This window comes from Macaca fascicularis, chromosome 2, assembly GCF_037993035.2.
Source record: "Macaca fascicularis isolate 582-1 chromosome 2, T2T-MFA8v1.1".
NCBI lineage: Eukaryota > Metazoa > Chordata > Mammalia > Primates > Cercopithecidae > Macaca > Macaca fascicularis.
The window spans coordinates 160901590-160921378 of NC_088376.1; the positions used below are offsets into that span (position 1 = coordinate 160901590).

General features: G+C 41.0%; 1 protein-coding gene across 1 annotated transcript; it reads right to left on the reverse strand.

The window, feature by feature from the left end:
- Positions 1-2841: 2841 nt before the first annotated feature.
- CSTA (cystatin A) lies at positions 2842-19362 on the reverse strand. The gene is made up of 3 exons (XM_005547994.4): positions 19248-19362; positions 6961-7062; positions 2842-3073 (listed from the first exon to the last, which is right to left on the reverse strand). The coding sequence occupies exons 1-3, from the start codon at positions 19311-19313 to the stop codon at positions 2945-2947; spliced, it is 297 nt and encodes a 98-aa protein (XP_005548051.1). The 5' UTR covers positions 19314-19362; the 3' UTR covers positions 2842-2944.
- Positions 19363-19789: the final 427 nt, after the last annotated feature.

Consider the following 19789-nt stretch of genomic DNA (forward strand, 5'->3'; position numbering starts at 1 on the left):
CTAGTATAGTATAGCCTTTAGCAGTATCAAACTTTTTTTTTTTTTTTGAGACAGGGTTTCATACTTGTTGCCCAGGCTGGAGTGCAATGGCACGATCTCAGCTCACTGCAACCTCTGCCTCCCCGGTTCAAGTGATTCTCCTGCCTCAGCCTCCCAAGTAGCTGGGATTACAGGCATGTGCCACCACTCCTGTCTATTTTTTTTTTTTTTTGTATTTAGTAAAGAGACGGAGTTTCACCATGTTAGTCAGGTTGGTCTCAAACTCCTGACCTCAGGTGATCCACCTCCCTTGGCCTCCCAAAATACTGAGATTACAGACATGTGCCACTGTGCCTGGCCCTGAACTTCGGACTTCTCAGCCTCCATAACTGTAATAAATAAATTCATTTTCTTTGTAAATTACCAGTTTCAGATATTCTGTTATAAGCAACAGAAAATGGACTAAGACAGGTAATTGTAGTTTTTGTTATTATTTTTAAATGACAAAAACTACACTAACTTTTGCACCAACCTAATACAAATGGCTAATCATCTCATGAAAAGATGTTCAACAGCATTAGTTATCAGGGAAATACAAATCAAAACCACAATGAGCTATTATTTCACATCCACCAGGTTGGCTAACCTTAAAAAAGCTCAGATAATAACAAGTGTGGGTGAGGATATGGAGAAAATGGAACTCTCATCCACTGTTGGTGGGAATGTGAAATGCTGTGGCCTCTTCAGAAAACAGTCTGTAAGTTTCTCAAACAATTAAACATAGAGTTAGTTACCATATGAACCAGCAAATTCTACTCCTAGGTATATACCCAAGAGAAATGAAAACATATATACACACAAAACCTTGTACACAAATATTTATAGTAGCAGTGTTCCTGATAGTCAAAAGGTGAAAGCAACTTAAATATCTATCAACTGATTAGTTAACAAACAACGTGTGATATATTGATAAAATGAAATATTTGTGCATAAAAAGAAATAAAATACGGACACATGCTACAACATTGATGAATTTTGAAAACTATGCTAAGTGAAGGAAGCCAGTTACAAAAGACCACATATTATATAATTCCACATATATCAATGTCCAGACCAGGCAAATCTAGACAGAAAGTAAATTAGTTGTTGCTTAGGGGTTGAAGTATGTGTGGAGGAGGCTGGAGAAGTGATAGCTAACAGGTATGAGACTTCTTTTTGAGGTGATGAAAATCTTCTAAAATTGTGTGAGGTTTACATGCATTTGTGAATGTGGTATAAAACTATTCACCTGTACAGTTTAAATGAGTAAGTTGTATGTTTCAATTTATGTCTCAATAAAGGTATTAAATAAGAGGAAAATGGCAATTAAATGGAGCACATGATTTTGGATTGGATCTGTTTTTGGATATGGGGTCTTGCTATGTTGCCCAGCAGTAGCTATTCACAGGCATGATCATTGCACACTATGGCCTTGAACTTCTGGCCTCTAGAGATCCTCCTGCCTCTGCCACCTGAGTAGCTAGGACTACAGGTGCTTGCCACCTCACCTGGCTTGGATCTTTTTGTCATAAATGACATTATTGGGACAAGTGGGGTAATTTGAATGGTGTCTGGGGATTAGATGCTACCAGTGTATCAGTGTTAATTTCCTAATTGCTTAATTTTATTTTTAATTTTTATTTTTTTAGAGACGTGGTCTCTCTCCATCACCCAGGCTGGAGTGCAGTGGCATGAGTATAGCTCACTGTAGCCTCGAGTTCCTGGGTTCAAGCCATCCCCCCACTTCAGCCTCCCAAGTAGCTAGTACTACAGGTATGTACCACCATGCCCAGCTAAATTTTAATTTTTTTTTTTTTTTTTTTTTTTGTAGAGGCATGGTCTCGCTATGTTGCCCAGGTTTGTCTTGAATTCCTGTCCTCAAGCAATCCTGCTGCCTTGGCCTACCAAAGTGCTGGGATTACAGGCATGAGCCACTATGACCTGCCAATTTCCTGATTTTGATGGCTGTATTTCAGTTTTGCAGGAGAAGATCCTCGTTTGGAGGAAATGCACACTGAAGTATTTGTTGGTGATGGGGCATCATGGTAAGTAACTTAAGTCTCAAACGTCCAGGAAAAAGAATTTTTTTTTTTTTTTTTTTTTTTTTTTTTGCAACTTTTCTCTATGTTTAAGTTTGTTTCAGAATAAAAATATAGGCCAGGCATGGTGGCTCACGCCTGTAATCCCAGCACTTTGGGAGGCTGAGGTGGGCAGATCACCTAGGGTCAGGAGTTCGAAACCAGCCTGGCCAACATGGCAAAACCCTGTCTCTACTAAAAATACAAAAATTAGCCAGGTGCGGTGGTGGGCACCTGTAATCCCAGCTACTTGGGAGGCTGAGATGGGAGAATCGCTTGAACCCAGGAGGCAGAGGTTGCAGTGAGCCGAGATTGCACCATTGCACTCCAGCCTGGGTGACAGAATAAGACTCCATCTCAAAAAAAAAAAAAAAAAAAAATATATATATATATATATATATATATATATATTTTATATATATACACGCACACACATACACACACTTTGTAAAATGCTTGATTTAATTTTAAAATATGAGGGTAGAGATGGAATACTGGGTTATCAGCAGCCACAGGGAACAAGGAGGCTGATGAACTGATAGTCCATGATCCGGCCTGCCTATGGTGGGGGTGAGTGTGGTGTACTATCCTTTAGCCAATTGCATTAGGCTTAACTAGTTTTTATAAGATTTCCAAATGCCATCAATTTATATGGAATTTATACTCTAAAGCAGTAGCACTGATTTTGAGAAAGAAAAGGTAATTTCTACTTAATACAATAAATGAGAAATAATTGAAGAAATAATTTCTTTGGAAAAGAATGCTTCTTTATTGATGGTTTTATTTATCAGCAAGGATCATGACTCAGTAGCCAGTGGAAGGAATTAGAACACTTTGGGAACATGCTGCTAAAAACCCGTCAGCTCATCGTCCTTGTTTTTGTCAGCCTGGTATCCAGTAAGTACCAAGTCCTCATTTTGTCCGGGAAGACTTTTGAATACTTTCAAGTGCATATAATGATTATCACCTGCTCGTACCTGAAAAGTATTAAAAAAAAAAGAGAAAACAAAAGGAGATTTATTCAAATGGGTCTACATCAAGTGAGAGAGCTACAGATCTATAAAGACTTCTGTCCAAAAAGCTGCTGAGGAATAGCATTGCTAGACCTAGTCCACCCATTCTTAGACTCTTTGTATTCATAAATCCACCACCTTATTTTAGGAGAGAAAGAGTAGAGTAGGCTGGGCGCCGTGGCTCCCACCTGTAATCCTAGTACTTTGGGAGGCTGAGGCAGGTGGATCACGAGGTCAGGAGTTCGAGACCAGCCTGGCCAGCATGGTGAAACCCCGTCTCTACTAAAAATACAAAAAATTAGCCAGGCATGGTGGTGCATGCCTGTAATCCCAGCTACTCGGGAGACTGAGGCAGGAAAATCACTTGAACCCAGGAGGAGAAGGTTGCAGTGAGCCGAGATTGCGCTGCTGCACTCCAGCCTGAGTGATACAGCAAGATTCTGCCTAAAAAAAAAAAAAAAAAAAAAAAAAATTGTAGACTAATGGCATGGCAAGAGGCATAAGTCCTAGGTTTATTTTGTTATTTTTTTTTAGTATAATCTGGGCACAAAGGACAGCATTTCATTTTCAAAGATGCATGGAGCAAGAAAACCAGTGACAGCCTATATTTTTGGTGATGCTGTTTTCTGACTCCCAACTTGGGACACTTTATTTGCCATACAGTCTGAAAAGGGAAAAGAAAATCAGAATTGCCCTAGAAAATTTGGGATGCAGGGTTCATATACCTATATCAGAACCTACTTTATAAACGCCCACTGGTAAGATTGAGCAGAGCCCAGGGGGCAGACACCCTCCCTTCTAGAGTGAAGGGGTCGGGCACTGTGGCTCACGCCTATAATTCCAGCACTTTGGGAGGCCGAGGCGGGTGGATCACCTGAGGTCAGGAGTTTGAGACAAACCTGGCCAACATGGTGAAAACTAAAAATACAAAATTAGCTGGGCATGGTGGTGCACACCTGTAATCCCAGCTACCTGGGAGGCTGAAGCAGGAGAATCGCTTGAATCTGGGAGATGGAGGTCGCAGAGAGCCGAGATTGTGCCACTGCACTCCAGCCTGAGCGACAGAGTGAAACTCTGTCTCAAAAAAGAAAAAAAAAAAAGCTAAGGGGTTTTGCTAGGAAGTCATTGGTATGAAGGTTGAAGCAGAAGCAGTAGTTTGGACATGAATCTGAGACCTGGAAAATTATGGTAAGAATTTTTACTTTGGTTCTTGCTTGAGACAATAAATGCTTTGTCTTATAAAAATATTTATTGTGCTTCTGATGTCACTTCCTATCCTAATTTTAACAAATGCCATATATCAAATGTTTACTGTTAGCCAGACACTATGATGAACATTTTATATAAATGATTATATTAACTTATATTATAGGCCTGAAGAAAGGTGGAGCAATGAAATTTTACAGATGTGGAAGCAGAGTAAGAGAGATTAAGTGATTTTCCATAAATTTCTCAGCTAATAAGTGGCACAGCCAATATTCAAACCCAGATCTGTTAGGCTCTAGCATCTACATTCTTTTCACTCTACAGTGTAACCTCTTTGGAGGGTACTGATGGGGGAATGAGGCCTCGCTCTGTTGCCTGGGCTGCAGTGCAGTGGTGCGATCTCAGCTCACTGCAATGTCAAACTCCTTGGCTCAAGTGATCCTTCTACCTCATCTTCCCAAGTAGCTAGGACTACTGATGTGCATCACCATGCCTAGGTAATTAAAACATTTTCTTTGTAGAGACAAGGTCTCGCTATGTTGCCCAGGCTGATCTCAAACTCCTGGCTTCAAGCTATACTCCCGCCTTGGTCTCCCATAGTGTTGGGATTACAGACGTGAGCCACCACACCAGGCCAGTGTAACCTTTTAAAAGCTCTTATTTTGTGCTTTATATTAGAGGCAGCACAGCCAGTAGTTAAGCTCAGTCTATCTGGGCTCAAATCCTGACTCAGATCTTATAGTTGTATGACCTTTTTAGTCTCTTCACCACCCTGGAGCTCAATTTTTTCATTGGTAACCCAAGAGAAGTGATTGTACTTATCTCATAGATTTGTTGTGAGGATTAAATGAGATAATACAAGCCCTGTTCTTAGACTAGTGCATGGTGAATTGTAAGTGCTCAATAAATTTCCAGCTTATATATTCCTCACAACACCCTGCGAAGCAGATTATTACCCTCATTGTGCAGATAAGGGAATGAAGGCTCAGAGAGGAGGAGGAGCTTCAAGGGTTCAAACCCAGGACACTCTGACACCTAAGCCTGTGGTCCTTCCATTGTACCACCTGCCTCTTGATAGGTACCTGAAATACATAGAGAAGGTCTCGTCACTGGCAAGACCTTAAATCTAGAGTGGCTCAGAGCAAAGGGATCAACAGCCAGACTACCAGGAAGTAAAAGGGAACTAGGATCAGTGGCTGAGATCCAATAGGAAAAATTCGATAGCAGAAGGAAGAAAAGATGAGAGAGACAGAGAGAGAAAGAGACAGAGACAGAGAGAAGGAGAGAGAGAGAGAGAGACTGATTAAGAGAGGGCAAAAGGGTGGTCAAGAGAAGAAATTTTCAAGATAATTGTCTGATGAACTGTTGAAGAGACATGTGAGCTGGTAATATGCGGTAATATGTGAAATGTAATATGTGGTAACATGTGAAATGTATGCATTTGAATTAATCATAAATTATTAAAATAAATATTCTAATGTTGATGGAATGCTTCCTATCTTTGCACATAATCATTTTTAACGGGAAAACGTTCTTTTCCAGCCATGAAGAAATCAGATTGAAAATGGAGGAAATGGTGCCATTGTTTTCTGAGGATACAGCAGGGTCCTCTGTGACATGTGTCTCCCCGTGACCTGGTCAAAGCTCCCTGTGACATGTGACCTGGTCTTTACTAGGAGCTCACATTTGGCAGAACAGGGCTGATCCATATACATAGCTCGGTACTGAAACTTTCTTATGCTAAGCTGACTAGCTCCACTTACTTATGTTTATTTTTTGCTGAAAACGTCTTTTAAAATGTTTATATTTTAATTGAATTGTTTGTTAAAGAGAAATAAGCCACACTGTGCCCTGGTCGAATGGTTAAGTAAAGATTAAGTAAACATACTTTAATATTTGTTTTTATTTTTAAAATCAGAATTATCATCTTCTTAATACATAAGGACAAAAATGGCTCTTAAATATTCATGGTTGACTTGTTCAGTTGGTTTCATCTTGGTAACTTCAATTAGAACTGGATCAATGCATCGTGTAATTTTCTGACAGAGCTATATAATTAACTTTTAAACTATTTTAACTACTCCACTGCTTTAAACTATACCTAGAGTGCCATAAGTTAAATCTACTAATTTGAATTACAAAATAATATTTACATTATATTAATCAAAATGCTTATTTAAAGGACAAAAAAGGTTTAAATTATTTTCCCAGCTAATGATTTGAGTCGTTACTTTAATTTATTTAATTTAGACATATAGAATCATACAGCTTTGAGGTGGAATCGGCTTCAAGATACCATGTGGTCCAGCCCCACGCCTTCAGGCAGATGAGACGTGATCCTCCCTCCTTACCTAAGAAGCAGCACAGCCACAAATCCAGCATGCCCTGAACTGCTCTGAAATCTTTTTCTATACAATTTCCAGAAATCAAGAATCAATGTAATAAAGCTTTCTGAATTCACAAGAAAAAAAATGGCATCACATCATTTACCAAATTTGAGAGTCTACCACTTGGAAGGAATCATGCTAGGCATCTTAATTTAGGACAACTGTAAGGAAGCAATTATATGGTAGGGAAATCAGGGAACATTTTACATAAAATGAGAAATAGATCTTTTGGCGCTAAAGTAGGTACTGAACTCTAACCTTAATGTAGTAATTTATTCCAGCAACGACTTGAGTTTTATACTCCACAGCTTCCAATTTTTCATAACTCTGATTTGTTTTTTCTTCAAGCTGTGGTTTAACCTAAAGAAAAGAAAAGAGGAAACAAATAATCAAAGCTATATTAGACTCCATCTATGTGACGTACACATCTGGGAACCTCATCCTCCTAAAAGTCTTCAAAGATGGTAATGAAATCTATGAGCTATTTTTATTATTTCAATAGAAAACACCTATTTTAATACAATTACATAGGTTAAAACATCAAATTTTGTTGCTTTAGGCTGAATTCACATAAACTCAGTGTGGTAATGCAATATAGGAGCATTTTGACTGTTAAACTCTAAGAGTTATATATATCTTTGATTAACAAAAATCAGTAGAGCAATAATTACTACTTGATTAAAACATTATTTTAAAATAATTTCAGACTTAAAAGTTGTAAAATTAGTATAATGAATTCTCTTATATCATTTACAGTTCCCCTAATTTTGCCATTTTACATAACATAGTATAATCACCAAAATCAGGAAATTAACATGGTATATCACTATTAAGTAGTCTCTAAACCTTATCAGAATTTTGCCAGTTATCCTGAAAATGTCTCTTTTCTGCTCCAGGATCTCATGCAGGATCCTGCATTGCATTTAGTTGTCATTTCTACTCAGTCTCGTACAATCTGGGTTCATTCCTTTGTTGTTCACAACCTTGATGTTTTTGAAGAATACTGGCCTGTTAAATGGTAGAATGTCCCTCAGTTTAGGTTTGTGTGATCTCCTCTTATGTTAGTATTACACATTTTTGTAAGGATAGCACAAAAGTGATGTTGTGCTTAAGTGCATCCTATCAGGAGCTACATTTCGTTACTGGTGATGTTAATTTTGATCACTTAGGATGTCTGCCAGGTTTCTCCACTGTAAAGTTACCATTTTTTTCCCTTTGTAATTAGTTAGTGTCTTGTGAGGAGTCTTGTTTCTCGCTGTACTTGCATTCATGAATTTTAGCATCCATTGACGGTTCTTGCCCACAACAATGATTAATTGTGGTATTGGCCAAATGGTAATTTAAAAAGTAATTTCTTGTACATTTATTATTTGCAATTCTACTGTAAGGAAGAGCTGTTCTCTTCTCTTCATGTAGTCAATTACTTATTTTATGTTAATATGACTCATGGATATTTATTTTACTCTGTGGATTACAATTCATTACTCTTTATTTTGTTACTCAAATGTCCTAGATTTGGCCATTGGGAGCTCCTTCACCTGATGCCCGTGTCCTTTCAACACACCTCTATCATTTTATAAGCACTTCCTAACTTTCTGACTCTACACAAGTAGAGTCAGATGTTCCAGGTTTATCTTGAAGTTTCCTTGCCTCCTCGCTGGAATCAACTATTTCTCCAAGGAGTCCCCACTCCTTTTATTGGAGAATGGTATTTAAGACCCAAGATTTGGGTGCTGTGTCTCTTGTTACTAGATGTCATTGCTTCTAGGCCCACTCAATGGAAAGGGCTACAAAATAATATGTGTACTCACACACGTGCACACATCTTTACTCATTTGTATGTGTGTGCATATACACACATTTATGTGTGTGTCATTTTATATGTGTGTGTATGGGTATGTGTGTGTATGTGCATGTGTGTATATATATATGTGTGTATGTGTGTGTGTGTGTGTGTGTGTATGTATATGTATATACACACACACACACATATATATATTTTTTCCTCTGATTAAAATCAAATACCACGGCCGGGCGTGGTGGCTCATGCCTGTAATCCCAGCTCTTTGGGAGGCCGAGGTGGGTGGATCACTTGAGGTCAGGAGTTTGAGACCAGCCTGACCAACATGATAAAATCCCTTCTCTACTAAAAATACAAAAATGAGCCGGGCACAGTGTTGGGTGTCTATAATTCCAGCTACTCAGGAGGCTGAAGCAGGAGAATCGCTTGAACCTGGGAGGCAGAGGTTGCAGTGAGATGAGATCACACCATTGCACTCCTGCCTGGGCAACAAGAGTGAAACTCCGCCTCAAAAAATAAATAAATAAATAAAATAAAATAAAATAAATAAATAAATAAATAAAATTTTAAAAATCAAATACCACAGGACTTATTTAGCTTTTCCCGTTTCCTTATTATAACTCCTTTCTCAAACGCTGAGGAAGAATCCTGGTTCTTATTATTTGCAATGTATTTGCCTATTTGTTCAGTTCTAGCGTATACATAAAATAATTTCAGAATTGCTGACCTATACCCCTGTGGAAAACAATATACTAATTAGAGTGCAGTATTTGGGTATAATTCTAATAAAGACCCTGTGGTTGCATGGGCTTACCTGGATAATCCAGGATAACCTCTCCATCTCAAGAGCCTTAATTTAATCACACCTGCAAAGTCTCTTTTGCTGTGTAAAGGAACCTAGTCACAGGTTCCAGGGATTAGGACATGGACATCTTTGGAGGGCCATCATTCTGTCTACCATGGAGGGATATGGGTTGGGTTTAAATGTCAGCATTCCCGAACCAAACATGAGAAGGGAGACAGAGTCCCAAATTTAATATGTAAATTTTTACTGAACCCATCAGCTTTCTGTACAGTACTTCATTCCCACTCTCAGCTGGGCCTGATATGCAAGAGTCTACTATGAGCTCTTGACTCAGTTCCTGCTAAGTGTAAAGCTCCTCTTCTGCCAGGGTGGAGGACAGTGAGGGAGAAGGAACTCGGGGAGGTCTCACTGTCCCTCATACAGATCAGTCCTCTTGCTTTTGGTCCCAGGCCTCACTCCTGGCTACGAGTTTTTGGTGGTGTTCATGCCTGCGCCTTTGTGACGTTCTGCAGGTAAATCTGCTTGCTTCTGGCTTAGACTTTCCCCTCTGTGGGCTTAGCTTCTGTTTAGACTGCTCAGCATTTTCCATTGTTCATCTGTTTTCCAACTTCCAAAATTTTATTGCTATTTCTGAGGTGGTACTTGCCTATCTCCTGTTGTCTTTATATATGTGGCTTTGTCCTTCAACCTCAATTATTTTCTATCCTTTGGAGGAAAAAAGATATAACTCTGTGTATTGAATATACCTTGTTTATTGAGAACTTGCCTTTATGCCCTTCATGAAAGCATTTCATGTCCATACAACTTCAATCAGGCCTCCAATGCATCTAGAATTTTCCCAAGGCAGTCCTTCATCTTTCCCATCAGTGGGCAGTTGTTTTTTGGTTTTTGTTTTTAAATTTAAGAGACAGGATCTCCCCCTCACCCGGGCTGGAGTGCAGTGGCATGATCATAGTTCACCACAGCCTCGAACTCCTGGACTCAAACAATCCTCCCTGGGCAGATGTTTTGAATCCCTTACTACTGATGCCTCAGTTTGAGTACCAGAACTGTTTTCAAAGATGTAGACATATGCAAACTGTGAGCTGTCAGACCACTTCTGAAAGGCCAAACACTCCACTCAGTTCTCCTGTAACCTTGAGAATAGATGGGAAAAATGTGACTGCTCTGTTGAGATGGAAACGAAATTTCAAAGTGGAGAAAGGGAGAAGACAAATAGTGAGAACAAACCAGAAGTGGGAAGAGCTAGGGGCAGGAGAGCGGAGAAACGGTGCACGGAGAAGCAGAGTAAGGAAACGGGTTACTGTCTTAGGGTCCCTTTCCAAAGCCTTTCGAGATTCCAAAGGAGGGGTGGCCAGCATTGGACACCAGTCAAATTAGGAGCTGAGTTTGAAAGGGCTAATCTCTACACTAACCGCCAAAGTGTCCATTTAAACCTCATTTTATAAATGAGGAATCTGAGGCCATGAGTTGAGCATGACTGCTTAAAGTTGAAAAAATATTAATCATAGTTATTTTAAAGTCCTTGCCTGATAACTTATATATCTGATTTGTGTTCCTTCTGCTTTTCAGTCATGTTTTTTTTAAAGCACAAATCCTAAGCCAGCCAGTCTTTCTTCTCTTTTCTTTTTTCTTTTCTCTTCTTTTCTTTTCTCTTCTCTTCTTTTCTTTTCTCTTTTCTTTTCTTTTCCTTTTCTTTTCTTTTCTTTTCTTTTCTTTTCTTTTCTTTCTTTCTTTCTTTCTTTCTTTCTTTCTTTCTTTCTTTCTTTCTTTCTTTCTTTCTTTCTCTCTCTCTTTCTTTCTTTTCTTTCCTTTCTTTTCCTTCCTTCCTCCCTCCCTCTCTCCCTCCCTTACTTCATTCCTTCCTTCCCTGCTTCCTTCCTTCCTTCCTCACTCCCTCTCTTTCTCTTTCTATTTCTTTCTCTTTCTCTCTTTCTTTCTTTCTTTCTTTCTTTCTTTCTTTCTTTCTTTCTTTCTTTCTTTCTTTCTTTCTTTCTTTCCTTTCTTTCTCTCTCTCTCTCTCTCTCTCTCTCTCTCTCTCTCTCTCTCTCTCTCTCTTTCATGGAGTCTTGCTCTGTCACCTAGGCTGGAGTGTAGTGGCATGATCTTGACTCACTACAACCTCTCCCTCCTGGGTTTAAGCAGTTCTCCTGCCTCAGCCTCCTGAATAGCTGGGACTACAGGTGTCTGCCACCATTCCCAGCTAATTTTTTATATTTTTGGAGAGACCGAATTTCATCATGTTTGCCAGGCTGGTCTCGAACTCCTGGTCTCAGGTGATCCACTCGCCTTGGCCTCCCAAAGTGCTGCAATTACAGGGGTGAGCCACCATGCCTGGCCCCAAGTATTCATTTCTATCTGTCCTAGAAATATATCTAAATCTTTAACCTTTCCATCATATCTGTATAATCCACAAATGCAGAATTTTCCATGAGAGGGGGGATTTAAAAGATCTGGTTTGTTTCTTGAAGTGCTCTGGCACATGTCAGACTGTGGACCTTGATTTCTGGTTCACTCTACTTGTAACCTGCAGCCTCCCTCCCTCTTCCCAGTAAAACAGATTTGCATGGTTTAATGTTAGATGACGACATGGACCTGAGTGATGAGATTTGAGCAGAGGAGCAGGGAAAGGGGCAGAGTAGGGGAGCTTGTCAGTGAAACCTTAAGTCTCAGAAGGTAGCCTGACACTGAAAGACTCCCCAGGATGGGCACTAGGAGGATGCAGGCCAGCTGGGAACGGTGGTAGGAGACTGGTGGTGAATGGACACATCTCCTGCTGAATGCAGTTGGCCTTCACCTTTCTCAGTCTGCCATGCGTGATGGTGACGGGAGCTGAAGGAATACAGAGGAGGTTTGTCACTTGGTCTCCAGCCAGGGCAGGAGGCTACCAGGGAGGAGCACCTGGTAGGATGCATTTACCCCAGAGTTCTTCAAGCATTTCTCATTGTTACCGAGCATGAATCTTAGTGAGGTGTTTATTCTCTGAGATCTGAGGATTTTAGCCATGAGGCACCCGACACCCAGGACTTTCCCCTAATCTGTAGTCATTCTACAGAAACAATAGGACTGTGCCTAATTTTAGAGAAAATGGATAGAAAAATATTGGTGGCAAAGTTTATGAATTACATTTGGGGGAGTTTTACAGAGTAAGGAAGGAGAGTTTGAATAGTAACATGAAAGGACAATAGGGCCAGTAAGATGTGACTTGTGGACATTTGTTGTCTAAGTATGTTTTGAAGGAAGAAGAAAGTATGGGACAAGGCATTGAGGATGCAAGAAATGAAGTCACCTGGCTAAGAGAGGAAGGGCTGGCTGAAGAGAGGAGAACAGAGTCTAGGGAGGAATGAGATCCAGCAAGAGATAGGGTCAGCTGGGGCGTTTTCTTACCAGAGGCCTGCAATCTCCTAAGACAGGAGTCCCCAACCCCTGGGCTGCAGACCGGTACCCATCCACGGCCTGTTAGGAATCGGGCTGCACAGCAGGAGGGGAGCAGTGGGCCAGTGAGGATTATGGCCTGAGCTCCGCCTCCTGTCAGATTAGCAGGCAGCATTAGATTTTCACAGGAGTGGGAACCCTATTGTGAACTGCATGCAAGGGATCAAGGTTGCGTGCTCCTTATGAGAATATAATGCCTGATGATCTGAGGTGGAAGAGCTTCATCCCAAAACTATCCCCTCCACCACATCTGTGGAAAAATTGCCTTCCACAAAGGTGCCAAAAAGGCTGGGGACGGCTGGTGTAAGAAGAGTAGGAACTGAGACATCCTGCTGGAGGGAACATGGTGGTGGGAGGGATTGAGGAACTGAAGAGAGATTTACATTTGTGGGGTTTCTAGAAAAAGACCAACAAATATGACTGAAAGTATGTTCTGGCATTCCTGGGTCCTGTCCAGGTTGTTCAGCATTAATCCACAGGTTTGTAATGGGTGAGTTTTCTGTGGTTCTGCACCTCGCTTTGGCAAAGTTCTTTGATTCTGGAACAGTAGTAGCTGCATAGAAAGTGGTGGCAGTGGGCGTGACCTTTAATTGAGAATTAGAAAGCTAGGAGCTCCCAGGGTCAAGGAAATCATCATGAGTGGAGGAGTATCTGAAGCTATCCTCCTGTCATGGGGTCCAGGCTGGATGAGAGACTGAGTGGGCCTGGGTGTGTTATCATGAAGATGGGAAGGTAGGTGCCTGAAGGATTCTGGTGTGGCTGAATGGCAGGTTCTTTGGGTGTGGGACAGTGGGAGAGGCGACTAATGAGGAGGCTGTGGTCAGAGAGGGGAATGCAAATTTGTGGATGGGGTTAGAGCCATGACATACTAAGTTCCAGGGTGTGCCCAGGATGGTATGCAGATGAGGTGTTTGTGTGGTGTCCTGACCAACAAAAATCATGCTCTGTGTGTTAGCCAGGAATAGTATTTAGCAATTAGGTTTATGACTAAGGGGAGTGTGTGTGTGTGTGTGTGTGTGTGTGTGTGTGTGTGTGTGTTCATTGTGTGCATGCACATTGCATGTATAACCCTTCTAAAAATAATTAAATAACATTTCTTTCCTTCTCATAAACATGCTCAGAATTCTCATCAAACGCTCATTAACATATTATATAGATAATGAATCAGCAATAATGATCTGGAGGCTTTTGCTGTTGGGCCATTCATTTATTTGGTTCTTCATTATACAGATTGTGGCTTTTCATGAATGGGATTATGTATGGCTCTGTCTTTCTGGGATGTGTCCCTCTTAGATCCATTCTATTTTATAAATTTCCACAAGGGCAGGCACTATTTTATGTCCCTGCTATCCCCATAGCAGTTCACACAGTTCTGTCTACCTAACCAATGTTTTCTGAATGAAAAGACCACAGTTGTTTTCCATCCTGACAACTTGTCTTCCCAAATAGGAAAGATGAGTATAGCAATGACCTCAGCTAATACAGAGAATCTTGGAAGAGGGTTTTCTTCCAAGTGTACTTTAGTACATGATGCTACAATGACATGTTCAGTCTCTGTTATTTTCAGAATGGGAAAACTCATTTCTCCTGCCTTCGAAAACTTTCAAGTTTTCTCAATTGCCATCCCCTTTGTTTGCCTTTCTTTTCTTTCTGCCCTCATCCAATATTCCTCTTTCACTGTGATATCAAATTCCTTGACCATGCAGTTAACATTTGTCTTTGATACTCTTCCCTTCTCTATGTGATGTCTTTTTCTTCTTTCTCTCCTTCTAATGGGGTTCTTCAGTTGGCCTTCCACTAAGAAGCTCTCTGAGAAGGCCAAGGAAAGCTGATAAACTTCAGCTCCTCTGAGAATACTTGCACTTTAACAGGTGATTTTAAAAAACACAAATACAGGGCCAGGCGCGGTGGCTCACGCCTGTAATCCCAGCACTTTGGGAGGCCAAGACAGGCGGATCACGAGGTCAGGAGATCGAGACCATCCTGGCTAACACGGTGAAACCCCGTCTCTACTAAAAAATACAAAAAAAAAAACAAAAAAACAAAAAAAAACTAGCCGGGCGAGGTGGTGGGCGCCTGTAGTCCCAGCTACTCGGGAGGCTGAGGCAGGAGAATGGCGTGAACCCGGGAGGCGGAGCTTGCAGTGAGCTGAGATCCAGCCACTGCACTCCAGCCTGGGCGACAGAGCGAGACTCCGTCTCAAAAAAAAGAAAAAAACAGAAATACATTCAAAAATCAAAAAGTAAAACTAGCAAGTAAGTGACAGGTAGTGGAGATTGTCCCTGAATTGCCAGCACCTACCCATTTTCCCTGTTCCTGCATGGGGACCTACTGTAATTTTGGAGAAGGAATTGACTCAAGTTTCTCACCTATAAAGTGGTTGTAATAACACTTGCCTCTTGGGGCTGTTTGTAGGGGCATAAATGATATAAATGATGTGAAAGTGCTTCCTAAACTACAACGAGTTTTCCAACTCTTCCTCTACCTTCTAACACTGAACTGGAAATTGTGCCCTAAGGCTCACTCCTGCAAGAGAGGGCAGATAAGTGATAATCCGGGCTTTAACACGGGAGTAGCTGAACTGCCTCACAGTAATTATTTACCTGAAAGGAAGGAGGTTTGACCAGCAATCTCTAACATCTTTTCTGGTCCAAAACCTATGATTATGAAAAAGTACTTAATTGGATATTGTTTTATATACTGTTCCAGATATCTCGATTTTTCCCAACTACCGTATAAACTGCTAGAGGCCAGGGGCCATATTTTACAGCCCTTATGTAGCTTCTATAATAATTAGCATAACGCTAGACACTTAGGAGATATACAAGAAATGCACCAACCATGAAATGATTCACTGATATTCATTTCCTATATTTATTTATTTATTTATGTATTTTTTTTAGACAAAGTCTCACTTTGTTGGCCAGGCTGGAGTGCGGTGGCGTGATCATGGCTCACTGCATCCTCAACTTCCTGGGTGCAAGTGATCGTCTCACCTAAGCCTCCCAAGTAGCTGGGACTACAGGTGTGTACCACCTGGCTATTTTTTTTTTTTTTTTTGTATTTTCGAGGAGGTAGAGACAGAGTTTTGTCATGATGCCCTTGAATCCCCCAGATCAAGCAATCTGCCCGCCTCTGCCTCCTAAAGTGCTGGGATTATAGCCGTGAGCCACCGCACCTGTCCCTCTAATGATTAAAAAAAAATTTTTTTTAACTTTTAAATTTTAAGATTTTTTTACTTTTTGAGATGGAGTCTCGTTCTGTCATCCAGGCTGGAGTGCAGTGGCACGATCTCGGCTCACTCCAACCTCCGCCTCCTGGGTTCAAGCGATTCTCCTGCCTCAGCCTCCTGAGTAGCGGGGACTACAGGCGCCCATCACCATGCCCAGCTAATTTTTGTATTTTTAGTAGAGACGGGTTTCGCTATGTTGACCGGGCTGGTCTTGAGCTCCTGACCTCAGGTGATCCGCCTGCCTTGGCCTCCTATATTGACTTAAATTTGAGGCTGGTGCTTCCACTGAGAAGACAAACTTAACACACTCTCTCCACTCAGTGTATTTCCCTTTCCTAACAAAGCTCCTCTGTGTTCTGCCACTGTGTGGTGGAGAGTGCAGGCAGTCAGACACTGGGGGTGAGCTAACTTCTTAACTAGGTGACTCTTTTTTTTTTTTTTTTGAGACGGGAGTCTCGTTCTGTGGCCCAGGCTGGAGTACAATGTTGCGATGTTGGGTCACTGCAGCCTCCGCCTCCCAGGTTCAAGTGATTCTCCTGCCTCAGCCTCTGGGTAGCTGGGATTACAGGCACCTGCCACCACGCCGCCTAATTTTTGTATTTTCAATAGGGATAGAGTTTCGCCATGTTGGCCAGGCTGGTCTTGAACTCCTGACCTCAGGTGATCCGCCCGCCTCAGCCTCCCAAAGTGCTGGGATTACAGGTTTGAGCCACCTTGCCCAGCTTAACTAAGTGACTCTTAATCTCTTTAAGTCTTGGTTTCATCATCTGTAAGATAGACACAATACCTTCCCTGCCTGCCCCAGGGGTTATGAAGATGAAATCAGAGTTTGAATGGAGGTCAAGCTTTTTAAAACTGCAAAGCTCCTTTCTGGGGTGAGGTAGCTGTTCTTAATGTTTATCTCTCATTCTACCTCTCTGATGACATTTGAGCCAAAGGGAAGCAGCTTCCTCTCTGCCACACACACACTTTCAAATCAATTTTATAATTTAAAATGGGACTCACAGATAGGTGTTATTAACAATGCAAGGCCCTCTGGTAGCTTCTTATTTTAAAAATTAATAATTATTGCTAATCAAGTGATAGATTTTTAAAAAAATCATTAAAATTTTCTGTACTGTCTCTATTTCAAATTTATTTTTCCCTGTCTTTCTACAGCTCTGGTCCTTAGAGAGTCTCAGGGGGATTTTTTAGGATCAGGGATGCTTTCAGCCACAAATTTGAAGCAAACAATTGTGATGCTTCACCTATGCACATTTGTTTTTCATTTTCAAGTTATTTTTATGCACATTTTCTCACTTAGTCCTTACAGCTCTGACATCGGTAGGGCAAGAGGTGTTACCTTCATTTTTCAAATGAAATAGACAAATTTTATTTTGGCACCCTGACTTTCTTTTTTGAGGTAGGGTCTTGCTTTGTTGCCCAGACTGGAGTGCAGTGGCACTATCTCAGCTCACTGCAACCTCTGCATCCCAGGCTTGAGTAATTCTCCTGCCTTAGCCTCCTGAGTAGCTGGGATTACAGGCACCTGCCACCACTCCCAGCTACTTTTTGTAGTTTTAGTACAGACGGGGTTTCACCATGTTGGCTAGGCTGGTCTCGAACTCCTGACCTCGTGATCCAACCGCCTCAGCCTCCCAAAGTGCTGGGATTATAGGCATGAACCACCACACCCAGCCTGCACCCTGGCTTTTAAAGCGCCATCTCCCCCTGGCCTTGTAGGATGCCATACATCTCTGATTCTGCAGGCAAGTGAGGCCATGGGTGGCAGCAGCAGCAGCACTTGGGAGTCTGGTAGAAATGCAGAACCTCAGACCTCCCCCAGGCCACCTGAATCAGAATCTAAGGTTTATCAAGACCTGCAGGTGATTCATGTGCACATTCAAGTTTGAGAACATGGATCTGATCTGCGGATTCACATGAAGAAATTACTGACTTAATATCATCTCCCAGAAAAAAAGCTCCAAGATATTTATTTTTAAAAAGAACGCTTGAAAGAGAAATAATTAGTCCCCAAGAATGAGTGATGGGATTCTAGGCATCTGGCCCCTTAGAGAGCTTTCTAGTTCCCTGAATATACAGGATCCCAACTCTTATAATCACACAAAAGCTGATCTTGTGTTCCACACTGTCATGGAATGATGTTTCAGAGAGAAAAAACAAGAAGGAATAATACAAGAAAATAAGGTAACAAACTAAAAACCTAAAATGGTAATTTGTACATGTTTTCCTTCATAAAATATGCAACTAAATGTTTACTGCATAGCTAGATGATAGCTAATCACACAACACTTAGAAAAATATATCAGGGCCGGGTGTGGTAGCTCACACCTGTAACCCCAATACTTTGGGAAGCCTAGGTGAGTAGATGGCTTGAGCCCAAGAATTCAAGACCTGTCTGGCAACAGAATGAAACTCCATCTCTAAAAACAAAATAAAACCCCCAAAATCAGCCAGGCATGGTGGCATGAGTCTGTAACCCCAGCTACTCAGGAGGCTGAGTGGGGAGGATCGCCTGAGCTGGAGAAGTTGAGGCTACAGTGAGCCATGATCACACCATTGCACTCCAGCCTGGGTGACAGAATGAGACCCCATCTCTTAAAAACAAAACAAAAAAGAAAAAGAGAAAAACATATCAATCCGCTAATAACATTGAGTTCTATTTTTCCGTATATAATTTGGCAGCCTCTGACATTTTGGAGTCACTTTAGACTATCACTTCTCTTCTCCATTAGCTGAATCACCCTTTAACTCTGAAAAGACTAAAACACTGTATATTTGGGCATAAGTGTATGAAATTTGTAAATAGATTGCCTTTACAATATTATTCTTCATTCAATCTATTTTTTAAAAATTTCCCTGCAGTACATTCCAAGACTACTTCATCAAACTGTTAATAACCTTACACTTCAATTACATGTTGGCTTCACTTGGTGAGATTAGAAAAGTTGTATCAGAAACTGAATTAGTAATGCTAGAATCATATCTAGGATTGAGCTTTAGAGATGATACAATACAAATTCTTCTTTTACACATGGAGAAAATGAAGTTCAGAGAAGAAATGTGATTCACTCAAGGTCACACTCACAGTTTGGGGATTATTCGAGGTTTCATCTGAAAACCTCTTATTTCATCTTAGTTGTAAAGAAACCTGAACAAAGTCACACACATCCTAAACTTCTAGTTTTCATGTTCAGCCACATCCTTTCCACCAGGACAACTTATGAATCAAGATTTTGGCTCAGACTTTTTCCTGAATGGCATCAACTCACCTTATCAACAATCTCCTGGATTTCTGGAGTGGCGGGTTTGGCCTCAGATAAGCCTCCAGGTATCATTTTGGCTGATTGCTTCTTTGCTGGACAGGATGCTGGAACCAAAGTGAATAGGGAAGTGTGGAGACTCGTGTGTTAAAAGAGGCATTCACTAGCTCCGCCTATAGAATGCTTTATTTTCCAGAAATAGCAAAGAGGCATGGGGAAAATGAGTATGCCTCCAAGCAAGTCTTCTTGCTTCCTGGACAGAATATGCTACATGGAATTTGGAAGAAAGAGGGGTTGGAGGATGAACAAACAGGCAAGTATAGGAGTCATGTCCTAACAAGCATCAAACATCCCCGCATTCTCTTTGACAATGGTTCCATCCTGTTGCATCATCTGAATTATGAAATCTGAAACTACAACTAGAATTTCCAAATGTTTTAAAACTTCTAACACAAAATTTTATTTTTTTTAAAGCAAAACTTACTAATAATGTCAAGGTTAATTTAGAATTTACTTGACTTTAGAAAGAAAGCAAACCGATCTATCTGGAG